Below are 18,066 nucleotides of genomic sequence, written 5' to 3' on the forward strand. Positions count from 1 at the left end.
GTGGCTCAACATTTCAACTCCCCCTCCCACTCTGCCGAGGATATGGAGGTGCTGGGCCTCCTCCACCGCCGCTCCCTCCAGACGCATGGAAGAAGAACGCCTCATCTTCCACCTCGGAACACTTCAACCCCAGGGCATCAATGTGGACTTCAACAGTTTCCTCATTTCCCCTTCCCCCACCTCATCCTAGTTTCTAACCTCCAGCAAAACTCACTTCATGATGGTTTAAAACAGAACAGTGGGTCATCTCTGTGGAATTCATTTCGAAACGCAAGGTGGCTATTTTTGCTCAGTAAAATGCAACAATACTACCGTTTGTTTCAAACAAGAGAGTCTTTGCAAACAAACATCAAACAATACAAATATCACAGGCTGGCTCCAAAGAAATGGTTTTTCCCAGGGATTTGATAACTGGGAAAAACAATTACTTTGGAATGAATCCAGAATACAATATTGAGCATGTTTGTGCCAGCAGGGAGTATAAATGGAGCACTTTTAAAATTTAAAAAAATATTTTGCGGGTCTGATTTTTATTCCAAAATTCAGTTGTCAGTTACAATCCTTCAGTTACTTCGCAGGAGACAGACTCAGGCAGTGGAACACGCTTGAGCTCTTAAACCGGCCTTTAGAAGCAGCAAGCACAGGTTACTCATCCAATTGAGAAGTACAAGCCTTTAACCAACTGTTCAAAGTTCCACCAAACCCTCTAAGTAGATTTTCCATGTTGTTATCGAGTCTCTGCCTGTCTTGGCAGGATCTCTCTCCCCTGGTGAGGCTGTTGGCTTGACATATTCCAGAGGCCCTCATTGTATCTGCAGCCTCAGAAGTCTGCATTCTGTCCTCAATTACAATGACAACTCCCATTTGGCAGCCAGGATGATGGAGCCTGGCACTATCATACTGGTCTGACATCAGAATCCCAACACCCTCTGGAAAATTCCAGCACTGTGACTGATGGTTCCAATTGTTTTTGGTTTCCAATCAGGAGAAAGTGAGGAATAAATGAACCTCTCTGAATTGCATGCAGTCTGTCAGCCAAGTGTTGCCCTGCCTATGAATGCCCGATAGGCAACCCAAACGGAACTCCAGGGCTCCAGCAATAAAGTTTGGTTTCCAATCAACTTACATATTGTAATAAATGAACCTCTCTGAATTGCATGCAGTCTGTCAGCCAAGTGTTGCCCTGCCTATGAATGCCCGATAGGCAACCCAAACAGAACTCCAGGGCAGCAGGGTTAATCCTGCAACACAAAATCTACAAAGCTGGTCAGAAACTTCATGCCTTCAACTATCTAAAGAAACTGCCTATGATATGACTGAAAATTAAAAGAGCTGAGAGAGACTATTACAGTTTTACTGAATCAGATCTTCGAATCCCTACAGTGTGGGAGCTCTGACCTTCCAAAGAGCATCCCACCCGGTAACATTGCATTTCCTGCGGCTAACCACCCTAGACTGCACATCTGCGGACATCATGGCAATTTAGCATGGCCAATCCACCTAACCTGCCCATCTTTGAACCATGGGAGGCGATCCACACAGAGAACGTGCAAACTCCACCCAGACAGACACAGTAACCCTGAGGTGGAATCAAACCTACGTACCTGGGGCTCTGAGGCAGCAGTGCTAAACACTGAGCCACCATGCCATATTTTTGGAATCAAAAATAATTTAACTTGTAAGGGAGGTTGACTGTTCCCCTGCCTCAAAGACTTTTAGATCTGGGCTTGATCCCACTCTAGGGCTTGATGGACACAGAAGCCACCTCCATAAAGCAGCCAAACTGTGACTCCACTTTCAAGGAACTATGAACCTGCACTCTGAGTTCTCTTTGTTCAGCAACACTCACCAGGACCTTACCATTAAATGTATGAGTCCTGCCCTGTTTTACCTTTCCAAAATGCAGCACCTCACATTTATCTAAATTCAACACCATCTGCCACTTCTCAGCCCATTGGCCCATCTAATGAAGGTCCCATTGTACTTTGAGGGAACCTTCTTCACTGTCCACTGCAGTTCCAATTTTAGAGTCATCTGCAAATTTATTAAGCATACCTCCTATGTTCACATCCCAGTCATTTATATAAAACGACAAATATCAGTGGACCCAGCACTGATCCTTGTGGCACACTGCTGGTCACAGGCCTCCAGTCTGAAAAGCAACCCTCCACCAGACAGTCTTTTACCTTTGAGCGTGTTCTGTATCCAAATAACCAGTCTACCATGAGGAACCTTGCCGAAAGCTTTACTGAAGGCCATATAGATCATATCCACTGCGCTATCCTCATCAATCCTCTTTGTTACTCCTCCAACAAAACTCAATCAAGTTAGTGAGAAATGATTTCCCACGCGCAAAGCCATGACTCTATGACCAGCTGAGGTTACCATGAAGGACTCTCCTTCTCAACTGCTCCCCCTCGCCTGAGGTATGGTGACCCTCAAGTTAAATCACCTCCAGTCATCTCTCTCTAATGACAGAACTGTCTTACAGTCTGGTAAAGCATTAGTGACTTGGCTGCTCAACCGTGGCTGTACACAGAAATATAAGATGTTGAGGGGCTTGGGATGTTGTTGACTGAAATACAATCAAACATTTAGATGCAGCAGTACAATACTTCCAGTGTTGTTCCAGTAACAGACTAGCTTCTTCTGGATCAACACCAGTATCCAGCAGCAAACCAAACTTTTATCAGGTTAATTATAGAATTTTGATGCAAAAACAAAACACAAACAAACATCAATTTCATTACAGTTTTACTAGTAAGTTTGACATGGATCTTTATTTTAATTGCAGGGGCTGACGTTTAAACGGCCTAATCAGAATTTCTGGCATAGTTTTCAGTTACTTTTAACGTATGAAATAGTCACCTGTGATTTCAGATAAAGTGTGGGGTATTTCCTTCCAGGTGTAAATCTTTGAACTGTCATGTGATGACAATTCAACAATCATTTTCCCATTTCAAAATGAAACTACTATCACCTAATGAAATTGGAGGCCAGTGAAGCTGCAGAAAGGTGAATATTAAGTGTCCTTGTGATTCTCTGTTGTAGGGTTTTTAAGTAATCGCTGTTCCCTTCAGTGCTGCAAAGCAAGAAGTAGTCATTTTTCAGTGAAATTTAATCCCAACTTTGGAACCATAAACAAGCACTCCAACAAAATAAATTCCACAATCCCTAAGGCTTTCCCTTGTTTTGCAACTCACCTTGCTGAGATGCATCTCCTACAGCTGAATTCCCAAAACATTTTCAGATCAGTTTCAAAACCTGCAATCTTCAGTGTGTACTAAACAGGGCCAGCAGATGCGTGGGATCACCACCATCTGAAACTTTCCTCCCAAGCCATACATCACCCTGATTTGAAACAACGTCACTACAGCAAAAACCTAGAACTCACTTCCACAACCTGCTATGTAGATCTCCCCAGTCCAGCGGTTCAGGATGGTGAATCCCCATCACCTTCGGTGCAATTAGGGACGGATCATAAATGTTGGCCTAACCAACGACGCCCACATCCCATGAACCTTTTTTAGGGATGTAGGTTTGCTCGCTGATCTGGAAGGTTCATTTTCAGACGTTTCGTCACCATACCAGGTAACATCTTCAGTGCGCCTCCGAATGAAGCTTCATCTGGAAGCTCACTGATGATGTTACCTAGTAGGGTGACAAAATGTCTGAAAATGAACCTTTCATCTCAGTGAGCAAACCTACATCCAGAACCTCAACCTGAGCGACATATCTTCTCAACACTCACATTCTTTTTAAAAAACTACGATGATGAAAGGTGAACAGCAGGCAGGAAAGTGAAAAGGTTTACTGCACAAAGGCATGTTCAGATGCTTGTTTTTACAAAGCTGACAAAAATATTGCAAGGAAGAATGGTTTTGAAACTGAACTGTGGTGTTGGTAAAATCAAAAGTCCGTTCCTACCAGGGGAGTGGGCAGGTTTGGGTTGTGAATCTGTGTGCAGGTAGGGTGGAAGTGATGGTGGTTGGATGAATGGTAGGAGAATGTTATTCCAAAGAAACCAGAACAAGATTGCGCATATAAATGCTGATCTTAAAATCTGTCCAGAGTTTTGAACTAGGTGAAAGGTGGAGGTGGGAAAAGAAAAGGGCATCCAGGAAAGAAATAGAACAAGTAATCAAATGAGTTAGGGTTTTGGTGGTGTTCTATCATGGAGCAATGGTCTGGACAGCATCCAGCCTATTGGGAGAGTGAACACAGTATTATAGGGTTTAGCTTGTCTCAAACAAGTGATGTTTATAAAGCCCATCCTCACAAAGTCTGACAGAAGGGAAGGCAGGGACTTGGCTTAAACAAGCTTCAGGCTGATTTGCAACTTTCCTGCTGCTATGTTCTATGGTCAGACTGCAAATGTTACTTCATGCCAAAGAAATGCTAAACACCTCTTCAAGGTTCTTTCAAGGGTCAAACCTCTTGTAGATATTTTACAACTAAGGTTCCTACAGGTACACTGCCAAACCTGGAGGAAGCAGTTTCACCCCAGCAAATGTTCTTGGGACATGGGTTCAAATCCTACCATAGCAGATTTTTTTCAATTTGTTCACAGGTTGAAGGCATGGCTGGCTAGGACAGCATTTATTGCCCAGAGGACAGTTCAGAGTCAACCACATTACTGTGGGTCTGGAGTCACATGTAGGCCAGACCAGGTAAGGATGGCAGTTTCCTTCCCTAAAGGGCATTTCCAACAATCGTAAAATGCATCATGGTCAACATTAGACTCTTAATTCCAGATTTTTATGGAGTTCAACTTCTACTATCTGCCGTGATGGGATTTGAACTCAGATCCTCAGAACGTTACCTGGATCTCTGGATTAACAGTCCAGTGATAATACCACAGGTCATTGCCTCTCCTTAATGGTGAAACATGGAGGCAATAAAAGTCTGGAATAAAAGCTGGCCAAGTACTGACTATGTAACCACTGTCAGCCATTGTAAACATTCAGTGGTGTCCTTTAGGAATGGAAATCGACCATCCTTATTTGGCTAACCTACATGTGATTCCAGACCCAACGCAATGTGGTTGATTCTTAACTGCCCTCTGGGCAATTAGGGATGAAGAGAATATGCTGGCCTATCCAGTAATGTCCACATCCCATGAACAAATAGGAAATTCTGGAGTTGGTGACAGTTTACTCTAATATTGTGCATTTATTCTATGATGAAAGCAGCAGTTACAGTCACTATATATAATAGTAATACATGTATTTAACTGAAAACACATTCGGTTTCACAAGTTCATTTGGATTAGAGTGAGCAGACAGAGTTTCAATTGTGTAGTTGGAACGAGGAGGGAAGAAGTGCATTCACTGCTGTTGTGCCTTGCCAAAAGAAAAGGAGCCATTTACCGAGGTGCAGATGGAGGCACTATAGACAGGGTACAGGCACACAGACCAACAGCTTCAGTTGCCAATTTATTTCAGCAGGAGTCCAGCTCTGGTCTGACTCCAAGGAAGGGGCCATAATGAAGGCAACAGAATCAGAGCACGTGACTGCTGCTTCATATTTGAACAACGTGTGCCAGGAATTAGATCCTGCTGCCAAATGCACCACAGTCCCACCAGCAGTTTGTAGATTAAAAAAAACTTTCCTATAACAACTCTAACGGAACAGCGAACGGGCACAGGAAATAACTATGTTAATATCCTGGCAGGATCTACTTTATTCCGTTCTATCAGGAAGAACATGTAAAGATGCATTCACTATTCCTCAGCTAGGGCACATGCCAACATGTGCTAAAAGTGTACTGGAAACTCTCTTTACGCCTGACACTTTGTGCTGAATGTTCTCTCTAGGGCTGGGAAACAGAGATTCAAACTGTTTCTGCATCCCAACACCTCCTCTCCTGCAGTGAGCGAGTCTGCAGAGGTGAGTTTTTTTTTATATAGTGGTGCCTCCCCAGTTTTTCTGGATACAGTTTTGTTGAAGAGGTCAGACTAGAAGCCCTTTCAATTTGAGTGGAGTAGCAGGGATGTTGGTGATCAAGCAGGATAGAATTTTAAAAATCTTTTCTCATCCTAAGAAAGCAGTATTTTAAAAAGGGAAACTGGGTGGAAGTAAATGAATAACTTTGTAATTTTCCAAATTGAATTCAAAATATTGAAATTGCTCTTTTTAAACTGTATTGGGCAAGCTGGAGCTAAGGAATGGGATTCAGGGTCGTAAAATTCCTACAGTGGAGATAGAGGCCATTCAGCCCATCACGTCTGTGCTGACCCTCTGAAAAGCATCCCACGCAGACCCCACCCCCCCACTCTATCTCTGTAACCCTGCATTTCCAATGGCCAATCCACCTAACCTGCATATGTTTGGACCGTAGGAGGGAACTCGGGCATTTGGAGGAAACCCACACAGACATGAGGAGAACGGCAAACTCCATACAGTCACCCAAAGCTGGAATCGAACAGAGGTCCTTAGCATTGTGGGGTAGTGTTATACTGACCCAATTATCAAAAGGCCAGTAGGATAATGACCAAGACCAAACTGTTGGTGCCACTGAAAGATGACCACTGCTCTAAGTTTAGTGTAGGTTTCCTCCGGGTGCTCCAGTTTCCTCCCACAGTCCAAATATGTGTGTGCTGACCCTCTGAAAAGCATCCCACGCAGACCCCACCCCCCCACTCTATCTCTGTAACCCTGCATTTCCAATGGCCAATCCACCTAACCTGCATATGTTTGGACCGTAGGAGGGAACTCGGGCATTTGGAGGAAACCCACACAGACATGAGGAGAACGGCAAACTCCATACAGTCGCCCAAAGCTGGAATCGAACAGAGGTCCTTAGCATTGTGGGGTAGTGTTATACTGACCCAATTATCAAAAGGCCAGTAGGATAATGACCAAGACCAAACTGTTGGTGCCACTGAAAGATGACCACTGCTCTAAGTTTAGTGTAGGTTTCCTCCGGGTGCTCCAGTTTCCTCCCACAGTCCAAATATGTGCAGGTTAGGTGAACTGGCCATGCTAAATTGCCCGTAGTGTTAGGTGCATTAGTCAGGGGTGAATGTAGGGGAATGGGTCTGGGTGGGTTGCTCTTTGGAGGGTCGGTGTGGACTTGTTGCGTTGAAGGGCCTGTTTCCACACTATAGGGAATCTAATCTAATCTAATCTAATCTAATCTAATCTAATCTAATCTAATCTAATCAGAATTTGATTGCACTTAATATGGAGTGGTCCCAAGACTAGAACAAAGAAAACAAAATGTGGCTATTGCAGATACAAAAATCGACAAGTGATGGGCAGGAAAATATTAGCTGTTCCACGAATCTTGGCCTATGTAGCTACAATGTGTTAAAGTAGAATTATTCACAACACCCACAAACTGACCAGCAACCCCAGAGTCTCCTCAGAAGGAATTTAAGCAACACTTCAGAAATTAGATCACAAAAAAGTATTCTTTTGAGGAAATGGCTCAACTGTGAATCCAGAATTCTGATTCTAAATATTCTAAAAGATAGAAATGTTCCCCCTGTCCTCCAGGATGGTGGGGATTGGAACAGAGAGAGTATAATACCTGCTCTAAATATTGGAAAAAGACCCTTCACTCAGATCTGGGAGGGGGTTGTAAAGAGTCTACATGGCTGAGTAAAACTTTAACTCTATCACAGACTGGGGGAAATTTTAGACCATCACCCTGATGAGTAATAAATTCTCTGCATTTGCAAAAACAGAACTGAATTTAAATCGAGCCATTTGTATTACAAACTCAGGAGTGCTCCAAGAATCAACATATTTCCAATAAGGGGTAGGGGTAGGTTAGACAAAAGTAATGGCTTGCAAATTTAGAATCCCCACTGGATGGAAGCAGTCCATTCAGCCCATTGAGTTCACACCAACCTTCCAAAGAGCATCCCATCCAGACCCACACCCCCTACCCAATCCCTGTAACCCTGCATTTCCCTTGGCCAATCCACCTAACCTGGACACCTTTGAATTAAAGGAGAAAACCAGAGTACCTGAGGAAACCCACACAGACACAGGGAGAACGTGTCTCCAGGCAGACAGTCACCCAAGGGTGGGATTGAACCGAGGTCCCTGGTGCTGAGAGGCAGCAGTATTAACCACTGAGCGACTGTGCCACCTGTCATATCATTAGTCATGTGGTCTATGACCTTAGTCACATCTCTTATTTACATTCATTTAGGACATTTTAAATCATTTGCATTTATGCACAGGTTCTCATTGCAAATTTCTTCTCACAATTAAAAAGGCATTTTATGATCGCAACCGACCCTCCATTATAAATCAGGTCATTGAGCTGAAACTCTGAAGGTAAACCGCTGATATTTGGTGCTTTTGTCAGTTCCCAGGCATTTGTAAGACTGAGATTCCATTCTGAACAACATTAAAGCATAACATTACGATCTACATTGAAACATATTCAATGGGACGACATTAAGTAAGAACTGCGTGGTTCATGCGAATATGTAGACTTTAGCCCGTATGATCCCTTATTTTGCATTTAGTGAATAACTTTACACAGATAAAGGTTTCTTTACACCCTACCGCTTCTCGTCAGTAATATACAATGTGAAAATCTCAATCACAAAAACCTTCTTACCATGGCAATAGCCTCCCAAACCTTGTCCATTTACTTCTGCTTATGAGAAAACCCACAGATGGATCAGTGATGGCATCCCAGGCACGGCCAATGAAGAGGATCAAAGATGCAGATGAAGGGTGAAGCTGTGTGTTCGAAGATTACGTGAAAACAAGCAAAACAGAATAAAATGACTCATTTGTACAGTAGAAAAATAAATTGCCCTGCAGTGCAAGTTAAACATATGGCACTGTTCAGCACTACTTTGCAATAACATTTAGAAATGTCTTGATCAGTGACATTCAATGCATGTGCTAATTTTAGCAAGCATCTGTGAGCTATTATAGATTAAGTTGACTGACAAGATAGTTTCTATTATTTTTCACCTTCTCATCAATATTCTCCCTTCTCATCACGGAATTAACTCTGTGCTAAGCTACTGGTTGAGAAGTGTTCAGGATCTTTGGGCAGTCCACATGGCCATTATTCATGCAAATCTATAAAGGGCGTATTACCCTGCTACTTCATGGCCCAGTCAGCATGGCCCTCTTTCTCGACACAACCTGCATGCATTTCCATTCTCAGCAGAGCTTCTTGGAAAACAATCAGGAGGGGGAGCCTTATTTCCCTCTCAGGGAAAGCCAACTGTAATGTCCTTAGCATTTTCCACCTAGAAGTGGCCAACTGAAAACAGACTAGAAACTAAATTTAATGCATGGTTCTGGAAGTGGCATGGCTACTCAATGTATTGCAGAAGAGAGTGGAGGGAGAACATTGGAGGAAGCACCTAATTCAATCTGTTAAACAATTGCATTTGAGAATTGTTCAGTCATTTAAAACAGATTCATCTTCTTCATGAAGAAATAATTAAACTTCACCATCATCACTGAAGAAAGTCCTGGAGAAACCCAGCAGGTTTGGCAGCATTTGAAGAAGAAATAAACAGATGAGTCATACTGAACTTGAAATGTTAAGTTTGTTTCTCTCTCCAGAGAAGTTGCTTAAACTGCTGAGTTTCTGCAGAATTTTCTCTTCTTAATTCAGATTTCCAGTATCTGCAGTATTTTGCTTTTATCACAACTGAAGATATTCCTCAGCTCTGAACAGAAAAATCATTTTCTGCAATAGCTAAATGATGGATTACAAATATTCATTCTGTAGACCTCAGACAACTTTTAATTCACATTTAGAATACAGTTACAGCATTTGGATGTTGAACTCTGTATTGGTCTAGACTTGTGTTCTTTTGAGGTAAGGTGTAAGGTTTCCAAATCCTAACAATTGGAAAAGACTTATCACATGTTGGAGTTAAAGTCATTTTTTGATTGGTTTAGCCCCATTCCAGTAGTGATATTCAATATCAGAAATAGGAACACCTACTTTTTATTTAATACCACTTCTCATTTCAGTCATTAACCTGAACTTAGTAATTAAATCACCACACATTGATATTACTGATTGAGTGGGACTTACCTGTGCTACATCCAACAGGTAAATTTGTAGGAAGAATCCAATGGCACATCCAGTTATCTGATAGGGTGCTCCACCAATAGCATAGCAAAGCTTATTGCATACCGATAGATTCTTTCTCACTTCCCTCTGAAAGGATAGAGTGAAATTTGCTTTAAAACAGACCATGAATTATTTACTAAGGTACATTAACAGTGTTGTGGGTGTTTTTATCCTATTTACTGTATCTACAAACTGATACCAGATCCAATGTCAATTTGTATCAATAACAGCCATTAGGTCCACATTAAAACATATGAGAACTATTATAATTTAAATGTGTTAAGTTCCCTAAAATAATTTGTAGATTACATTTGTTCTATTTTAGGGAACAAAGAATGTTTTTGCTGTGTTAATTTTCAACAACGATTTGTTTAAAACTGAGCCTCTCTTGGTAATGCCAACACACAATGGTAACATATGAATCTAAAATCCAAGTTTGATATACAGTGTGTGTTGAATTAACTGATCCAGCCAGCATCGTTAGATGATTTGTACAATCAAGTATTGTTAACTACATGAATATCTTGTACTTGCTCTGTCCACACACTTAACAGCAATTAGAAAATAATTCTATGGTGCATTTAGCACTTTGTAAACATACCTTGCAGTTAATATGGCAAGCCATTAAAATCAGGGGGCAGACTTACATTGAATTTATGAATAATTCACAATTATCTTTGACTAAACATTAAAATTAAACATTCTCCAAAAGCCAAATCCTTGGCACCTAATAATATGACATATTTTCAAACCTGAAAAGCTCCGATACTAGTTTGTGCTGTTTACAGCAGATTTACGAAGTGGCTACCAATGAAAATGGAAAGCAAGATCCTTAATATTAAATTGGGGATGGAATAACAAAGGTTCCTGCTCCTACTTGCCAATCAGTAACATGTTATAAAATGGTGCACAGCATTTAAGAATGGGGTGCACCCACTCCATCAAATACTCTGTTAATAATCTCAGGTAAAGAATACCAACATCGCTATGGTGTTGACAGCAGCTGGCGTCCATGCGTCAGAATCCAATCTGAGTCAGATGTTGCTGGGTATTTTTTTTAAAAAAGGAGGCGGGGTAAGGCTTGTCAAATTGCTAACAATTGCACTTAAGAATCAAACTTTCTCATGTTACATGATGCTCTAATTTCAGTATTACACCTAATGTACCACTCTATGGGGCACATTGGAAGGAAAATTATTAATTTAGGCCATTTATATCCAACATATATTGTTTATGTGAGCAAACATCATTTAGTAATAGAGCACTTGGAAATTCTAACAGGATCAGCATGGATTTATGAAAGGGAAATCATATTGGTCAAATCCACTAGAATTTTTCAAGAATGCAACTAGCAGAGTCAATAAGGGAGAGACAGAGGGTGTGATTTGCTTTGACTTACGGGAGGATTTCAGTAAAGTTCCACATAAGACACCAGCATGGAAAATTAAATCACATTGCATTGGGGTTAGCATACTGAATGTGAATAGAGAACTGACTGGCAAACAGGGAGAATACAGGAATCCTTTTCAGAGTGTTAGCCAGTGACTAGTGGGTACTGCAGTACTAGGATCCCAGCTATGCACAATGTAAATGAATGATTTAGCTAGGGAACTAAATATAACAGCTTCAAAGTTTGCAAATGACACAAATGTGGGTGAGAGAGTGAACTGTGATAATGATGCAGAAATGTTTCAGTGTTATATAGGCAAGTTGAATGAGTGGGCAAATGCATGCCAAATTAAATATAATGTGGATAAATGTGAGATTATCCACTTTGGTAGCAAAAACAGGAAGCAGATTGTTATGTGAATGGTGACAGATTGGGAAATGGAGAGACGCAACAAGACCTGGGTGGCCTTGTACACTACTTGCTGAATGAATGCAGATGCAGGAGGCAGTTAAGAAGGTAAATGGTATGTTAGCTTTCATAGCATGAGGCTTCAAATACAGGAGGTGGGATGTCTTGCTGCAATTGCACAGGGCCTTGGTGAGGCCACACATGGAGTACTGTATACAGATCTGGACTCATTATCTGAGGAAGGGCATTCTGGTTATGGAAAGGATGCAATGAAGGCTTATCCAAACTGATTGCGGGGATGGCAGGACTGACATATGAAGTGAGATTGGATCAGTTAGGACTTTATTCACTGGAGTTTAGAATAATGAGAAAGTGGATCTTGTTGAAATCCATACAATTCTAACCAGACTAGACAGGGTAAACTTAGGAAGGATGTTTCCAATGATGCGTGGAGTCCAGAACCAAGGGTCACAGTTTAAGAATTTGGCTTAGGCCACTTAGGACTGAGATTCGGATAGATTTCTTCACCCAGACAGTGGTGAGACTGTGGCCATAGAGTTAAAGTAGAAATAATCCTGGCATGCAAGATTATTACTTTAGAACCAGAAAGTGGTTGAGGCTAAACATTGGATGTTTTCAAGCAGGAGTTAAAAGGCTAAAGGGATCAAAGGATGTGGGGCAGAAGCAGGAACAGGGCACTGAGTTAGTGATCAGGCTGATGGTTGATTTATGATGCAAGGTGATGCTTATGATGTTGGGTCAATTCCAACCTCTCTCCTTGCCTGAGACATGGTGAGCCATAGGTTAAACTACTAGCAGTCATCTCCTTAATGACAAAGCAGCCTTACAGTCTGGTAAGGTTATGGGCACTTTACCTTTTACATTGAATGGCAAAGGAGACTCGAAGAGCTGAGGAGTCTACTCCTGTTCCTATTTTCAGTGTTTCCATTTCAGAAATCCTACATAACTACTCCAAGGTTAATAGCCAAATACAACCTTGTACTTTGGATATGTTTGTGATCAGTTTAGGAGAAAAATCTCAAAAGGAAGCTGGAATCCAAAAGTGAGATACAATCAAAAATAATGTGAACATTGGCAATCATCAAGCCTTAAATACTTGTGATCTGAAATAAAAAGGTTGCTTATTTTCACAAATTTCTCTGACATGCAGAACGCTGTCGAAGTAGAATAGAAATGATTCTAACATACAAGATCATTATTTTACAATCAGAAACAGTTGATTTATAACTTTCCTTTTACAATAAAAAGGGGAAAAATGGCCCCATACTCCTTATCTTTGGGCATCCAGGACAGAGGGGTGTGGGTCTGCTCCTAGACCTGGTCAAGCTGGCTATAACCAGGTCTATGCAGCAGGCTTGGGTGGGGGGTGGGGGTCATATCTCTAACTCTCTGCCCATCTTCTGTTATGTTGGTGCCACTGGAGAGAGAGCACCTGGTCAAGACTAGAGTGGTGCTGGAAAAGCACAGCAGGTCAGGCAGCATCCGAGGAGCAGGAAAATTCACATTTCGGGCAGGATCCCTGCATCAGGAATGAGGAATGAGCTCATTCCTCATTCCTGATGAAGGGAGTTTGCCCAAAACGTCAATTTTCCTGCTCCTTGGATGCTGCCTGACCTGCAGTGCTTTTCCAGCACCACTCTAGTCTTGACTCTGATCTCCAGCATCGGCAGTTCTCACTTTCGCCTAGAGAGCACATGATGTCCATTGATGCTCTTTAGAGAGGGACAGGCACTGCAGTGGCTACAGTGCTTTATTTCCCTCTCCAACTCCATTTTGATTTAGCCCTTTCCACACTCTTTCTCTCTCTCCCTCCCTCCCCCCCACTGCTCCCTCCACTCTTCCCTCCCCCCCACCTTTGACAGCTTTCATTGCCCACAACAGGCTTTGGCTGTAAATAATTAATTGGCAACATGGGTGCTTTACTGGTGGCAGTTAGTAGCTAAAAATAAAAAAAAAGTCACGGTTATTTGTTTTTTTATTCCCATCACCATTTAGTTGTGTTTGATAGCATTCCTGGTGATATCTAAAGAAGATAAGAAAGGAGAACAGGTCATTGAGCAAACTGCCATGGTTTACTCCAGGGGAAGTGAAATTGGAACATGCTCAGAAGGGCACCCAACTTCCTGCTCAGTTTTAGGAGAGGGCTGGATGAGAGGGCTTCAGCAATGCAGCCGTCCACAGAGCCATACAGCACGGAAACAGATTCTTCAGTCCAACTTGTCCATGCCAACCAAAGTTTCCTAAACAAAACAAGTCCCCATTGTCTGCATTTGGCCCTCATCCTTCAAACCTTTCCTATTCATGTACCTGTTCAAACATCTTGTAAAACCATAAGATGGCAGAGCAGAAACTAGGCCATTTGGCCCATCGCATGTGCTCCACCAATCAATCACGGTTGGTAAGTTTCTCAACCCCATTCTCCCTTTGATCCCCTTCAAGAACCTCTCTTAAATGTTGTAACTGTACCTACATCTACCACTTCCTCTGGCAGTTCATGTCCCTGCCTCCGGTGCAGGAGGCCTGGACTCAAATCCAACCTGCTACAAAAGGTGTGACACAGAATCTCTGGCTAGAAAATCCGAGGGGCTGAATTGGTGCTTGACTCATCTCCTCTTGTACACCGTTCTGAGTCAAACGACCTTTTTCCCTGCCTTGTACATTGGCTAATCTTGCGTCCCAGATTTAAGGCATACAAACACACACACACAGGCTGAAATCTAACCTGAAACGTATGTTCCTTCTTTTGGATTCTTTACAAATCCGTTAAAAGCAACGTGTCTTATCTCACTTCTCCTTCGGTGACAACACGGCCTGTCTCCAGATCAAACAGGAATGCAAGTGGCACAGTCCCAGCCTTCAGTGAATGGCCAGAGGGAGGTACACACCTCCCAGTAACACACCAATCTAGGCAGAGTATTCACAACCCAGGCACATACCAAAGGCACTCATAGCCACGAGTTCGCCTCCCACTGCAGGAACAATCACTACCGATTTCAACCCCACAGTCCATTCTCCCTCACAACAAAACATTCTCGAATACTGAAGCTATTTTTTATTTTACCTCCACTTACTGCAGCGCTGCCGGGAGTTTTATTCCGAACTTCGCGCCCTTAACAACTTTCTTTTTAACCCCTCCCTCCCCTTTGAAGGGTTACCCATTGAAATTCATGTTTTGAATTCAGGGTGAAGTGAGTATTGTTTGAAAATACTGCGGGTTTGCGATGTGATTTCAATGTGCTCAGTCTGTCGGGGGCAGACGTTTTAAATCTCGTTTAAAACGTTGGTGGGAGAACACATCAAGCCAAGCTCTAAAGGAGAAATTGTAGAGTCGAAGGTGACCTCAGGGACTTTCAAATGACAATTCCGCCTCTTTGACCCACCGAGTAGGATCGGCCTGCCAGAGAAAGCGTTCCTTCTCACATTTTCAGCTAGGCTAGACTCGGGGTTGGAGTTACGGTTAGTTTATCAAGTTTATGGAGAGTTAGGATTAGTTCACAAATTTGAGGCGGGGGGGGGGGGGGGGGGGAAGGTTAAGGGTCTATAACGTTTAGGAGGGTTACTTTATAATGTTTAGGGATGGTTAAGGTTAGTTTACAAAGTTAAGGGGGTTAAGGTTAGTTTATAAAGTTTAGGACGATTAGGGTTAATTTATAATGTTTGGGAGGGCTAGGGTTAGTTTACAAAGTTTGGAGGGTGCTTAGGGTTAGTTGATAAAGTTTAGGGTGGGTGAGGGTTAGTTTACAAAGTTAAGGGGGGTTAAGGTTAGTTTATGAAATGCAGGAGGGTTAGTTTATAACGTTTAGGGTGGGCTAGGGTGAGTTTACAAAGTTTGGAGTGGCTTAGGGTTAGTTTATAAAGTTAAGGGAGCGCGGAGGTTATTTTATAAGGAGATGGATTAGGGTCAGTTTACAAAGTTTGGTGGGTGGGGTGGAGGAGAGAGATTGTCTGTTACCTGTTTGAGTCTCCGCTCGTCCACCGAGACTGCCTTGGGCTGTAAGAAAGTCGCTGTCACGCCACACGTCTCGCCACCTTCTCCCTTTGCCATTCTCTACAGCACTGGGCTGTCCTCATTCACACACACGCTCACTTACTCACTCAATGATCGAGCTGTCTTTTATTTTCCCGCCCATCCGTCTTCCCCCACCTCCTTCCTCCGTACCACGTAAGCAACAAAAGACTGTGAGCTTTCCCTGTCGCCCTCCCCTCGGCTACTGACTCTGACCAAGAATTGCTCAGGAAAAGGGATGGGTGGTCCTTGACTCATGCTCAAAGCGATGACGGTGCCGGCTGGGAAACGCCGTTCCCCCGGGATGGAATGTTAACCTCGCTGGGGACAGGACTTGGGTGTCCTGGTGAAGCTCTGGGGCAGACGGCTGGACAAGGGTCAACAGAAATTGGTCAACTCCAGCGCCTTTCATTAGTGCCTCCATTGCCCCATCCCGTTCCCAACTGGACATGTCCACGCTCTGAAACTTGTCAGTTCAGAAGGTGATTCAGGCTAATGTGTCGCTAATTTGCATTTTTCTTTTAGTTTAGATTTTTTTTAATGTGGAAGTTTGCCCCCCCCCGTCCTGTGTGGTGAGCTCCACAGAATTGTTGCAGTGTAGGAGAAAGCCAGTTGGCCCACTATGCATTACCCTTCAAATGGTAACTCACTCAGTACCATTCTCCTGCCTTTCCCCTATAACTATTCATTCTTCCTTTTCAAATAACCATCGAATACCCTGAGTGAACCTGCTCCCACCACACACTCCAGACAGATCGATTGCTTGTGTGGAAAAGCTTCAATTCTTTTTAGATTCGATTCCCTACAGTGTGGAAACAGGCCCTTCGGCCCAACAAGTCCACATCGACCCTCCGAAGAGCAACCATCCATCCCTGACTAACGTACCTAACACTATGGACAATTTAGCATTGCCAATTCACCTGACCTGCACATCTTTGGACCGTGGGAGCACCCGGAGGAAAGCTACACAAACATGGGGAGAATGTGCAAACTACACACAGTCACCCCAAGTGGGAATCGAACCTGGGTCCCTGGTGTTGTGAGGCAGCAGTGCTAACCACTGAACCGCCCCAAAATTGATTTCAATCCCAGATGGGACTTGAATCCACAATCCCTGACTTAGGAGGCCAGTTCTTTATCCATTAGGCCACTGGGGCCACATTCTAAACATACTACATTCAGCTAATACCAGGTCTAAACAGCCACTCTCTCCAATAGTAATTAGATTCGATTCCCTACAGTGTGGAAACAGGCCATTTGGCCCAACAAGTCCACACCAAAGAGTAACCCGAACAGGCCCATTCCTCTAGATTTTCCCCTAACTAACGTACCTAACATTTTCTGTAATTCTTGCTTCTCTTATGTTTGTACCTGCTCATTCTCCATGCTTTCACATGGGATCTCTCTGTCCTAACCAGTGGTTTTTCCAACTGTGGTCCATGGATCCATAAGGTTGATCAAGTTCCTCCAGGGAATATCCATTAAATAATTCGGGTGGCAGTTTGGTTGTGGGCTAGGAGGTAGAAATTGCATTTATCTTATTAATTCACAGAATAAGGGGATCACTGGATAGACCAGCATCTATTAACCATCCCTAATTTGGCCAGAGAGCAGTTGAGAGTCAATCATGTTGCTGTGGGTCTGGAGTCATATACAGGCCAGTCCAAGTAAGGATGGAGGACCTGAAGGACCTTAGTGGATTTTTCCTGATAATTGACAATGGCTTCATGGTCATCATTCAATTCTTAATTCAATCTACCATGGTGAGATTCAAATCCAAGTTATGAGAACATTACCTGATTCTCCTGTTCCTTGGATGCTGCCTGACTTGCTGCGCTTTTTCAGTAACACATTTTTCAGCTCTGATCTCCAGCATCTGCAGACCTCACTTTTTCCCTGGATTAATGGGCAGCAAGCCAGTCAGCATCCGAGGATCAGGAGAATTGACGTTTCGGGCATAAGCCCTTCTTCAGGAATGAGGCTGGTGTGCCAAGTGGGCTGAGATAAAAGGTAGGGGGGGGAGGGGATTTGGGGGAGGGGCGCTGGGAATACAATAGGTGGAAGGAGGTGAGGGTGAGGGTGATAGGCCGGAGAGGGGGTGAGGGCAGAGAGATCGGGAAGAAGATCGCAGGTCAAGAGGGGATGTCCTTGGCGAAATGGGAGGGCAAG

General features: G+C 43.1%; 1 protein-coding gene across 1 annotated transcript in view; it reads right to left on the reverse strand.

Moving 5' to 3' along the window:
* mfsd2ab (major facilitator superfamily domain containing 2ab) overlaps positions 1 to 16,085 on the reverse strand; it is a 52,266-nt gene extending 36,181 nt beyond the window's left edge. The window contains exons 1-3 of the mRNA XM_043717420.1: positions 15,844 to 16,085; positions 10,034 to 10,159; positions 8,582 to 8,706 (exon numbers count right to left, since the gene is read on the reverse strand). Coding sequence (XP_043573355.1) covers positions 8,582 to 8,706; positions 10,034 to 10,159; positions 15,844 to 15,936 — 344 coding nt within the window. The 5' untranslated portion in view covers positions 15,937 to 16,085. The remainder of the gene's footprint in view (positions 1 to 8,581; positions 8,707 to 10,033; positions 10,160 to 15,843) is intronic.
* Positions 16,086 to 18,066: the final 1,981 nt, after the last annotated feature.

The sequence above is a fragment of the Chiloscyllium plagiosum genome, chromosome 27, assembly GCF_004010195.1.
Source record: "Chiloscyllium plagiosum isolate BGI_BamShark_2017 chromosome 27, ASM401019v2, whole genome shotgun sequence".
NCBI lineage: Eukaryota > Metazoa > Chordata > Chondrichthyes > Orectolobiformes > Hemiscylliidae > Chiloscyllium > Chiloscyllium plagiosum.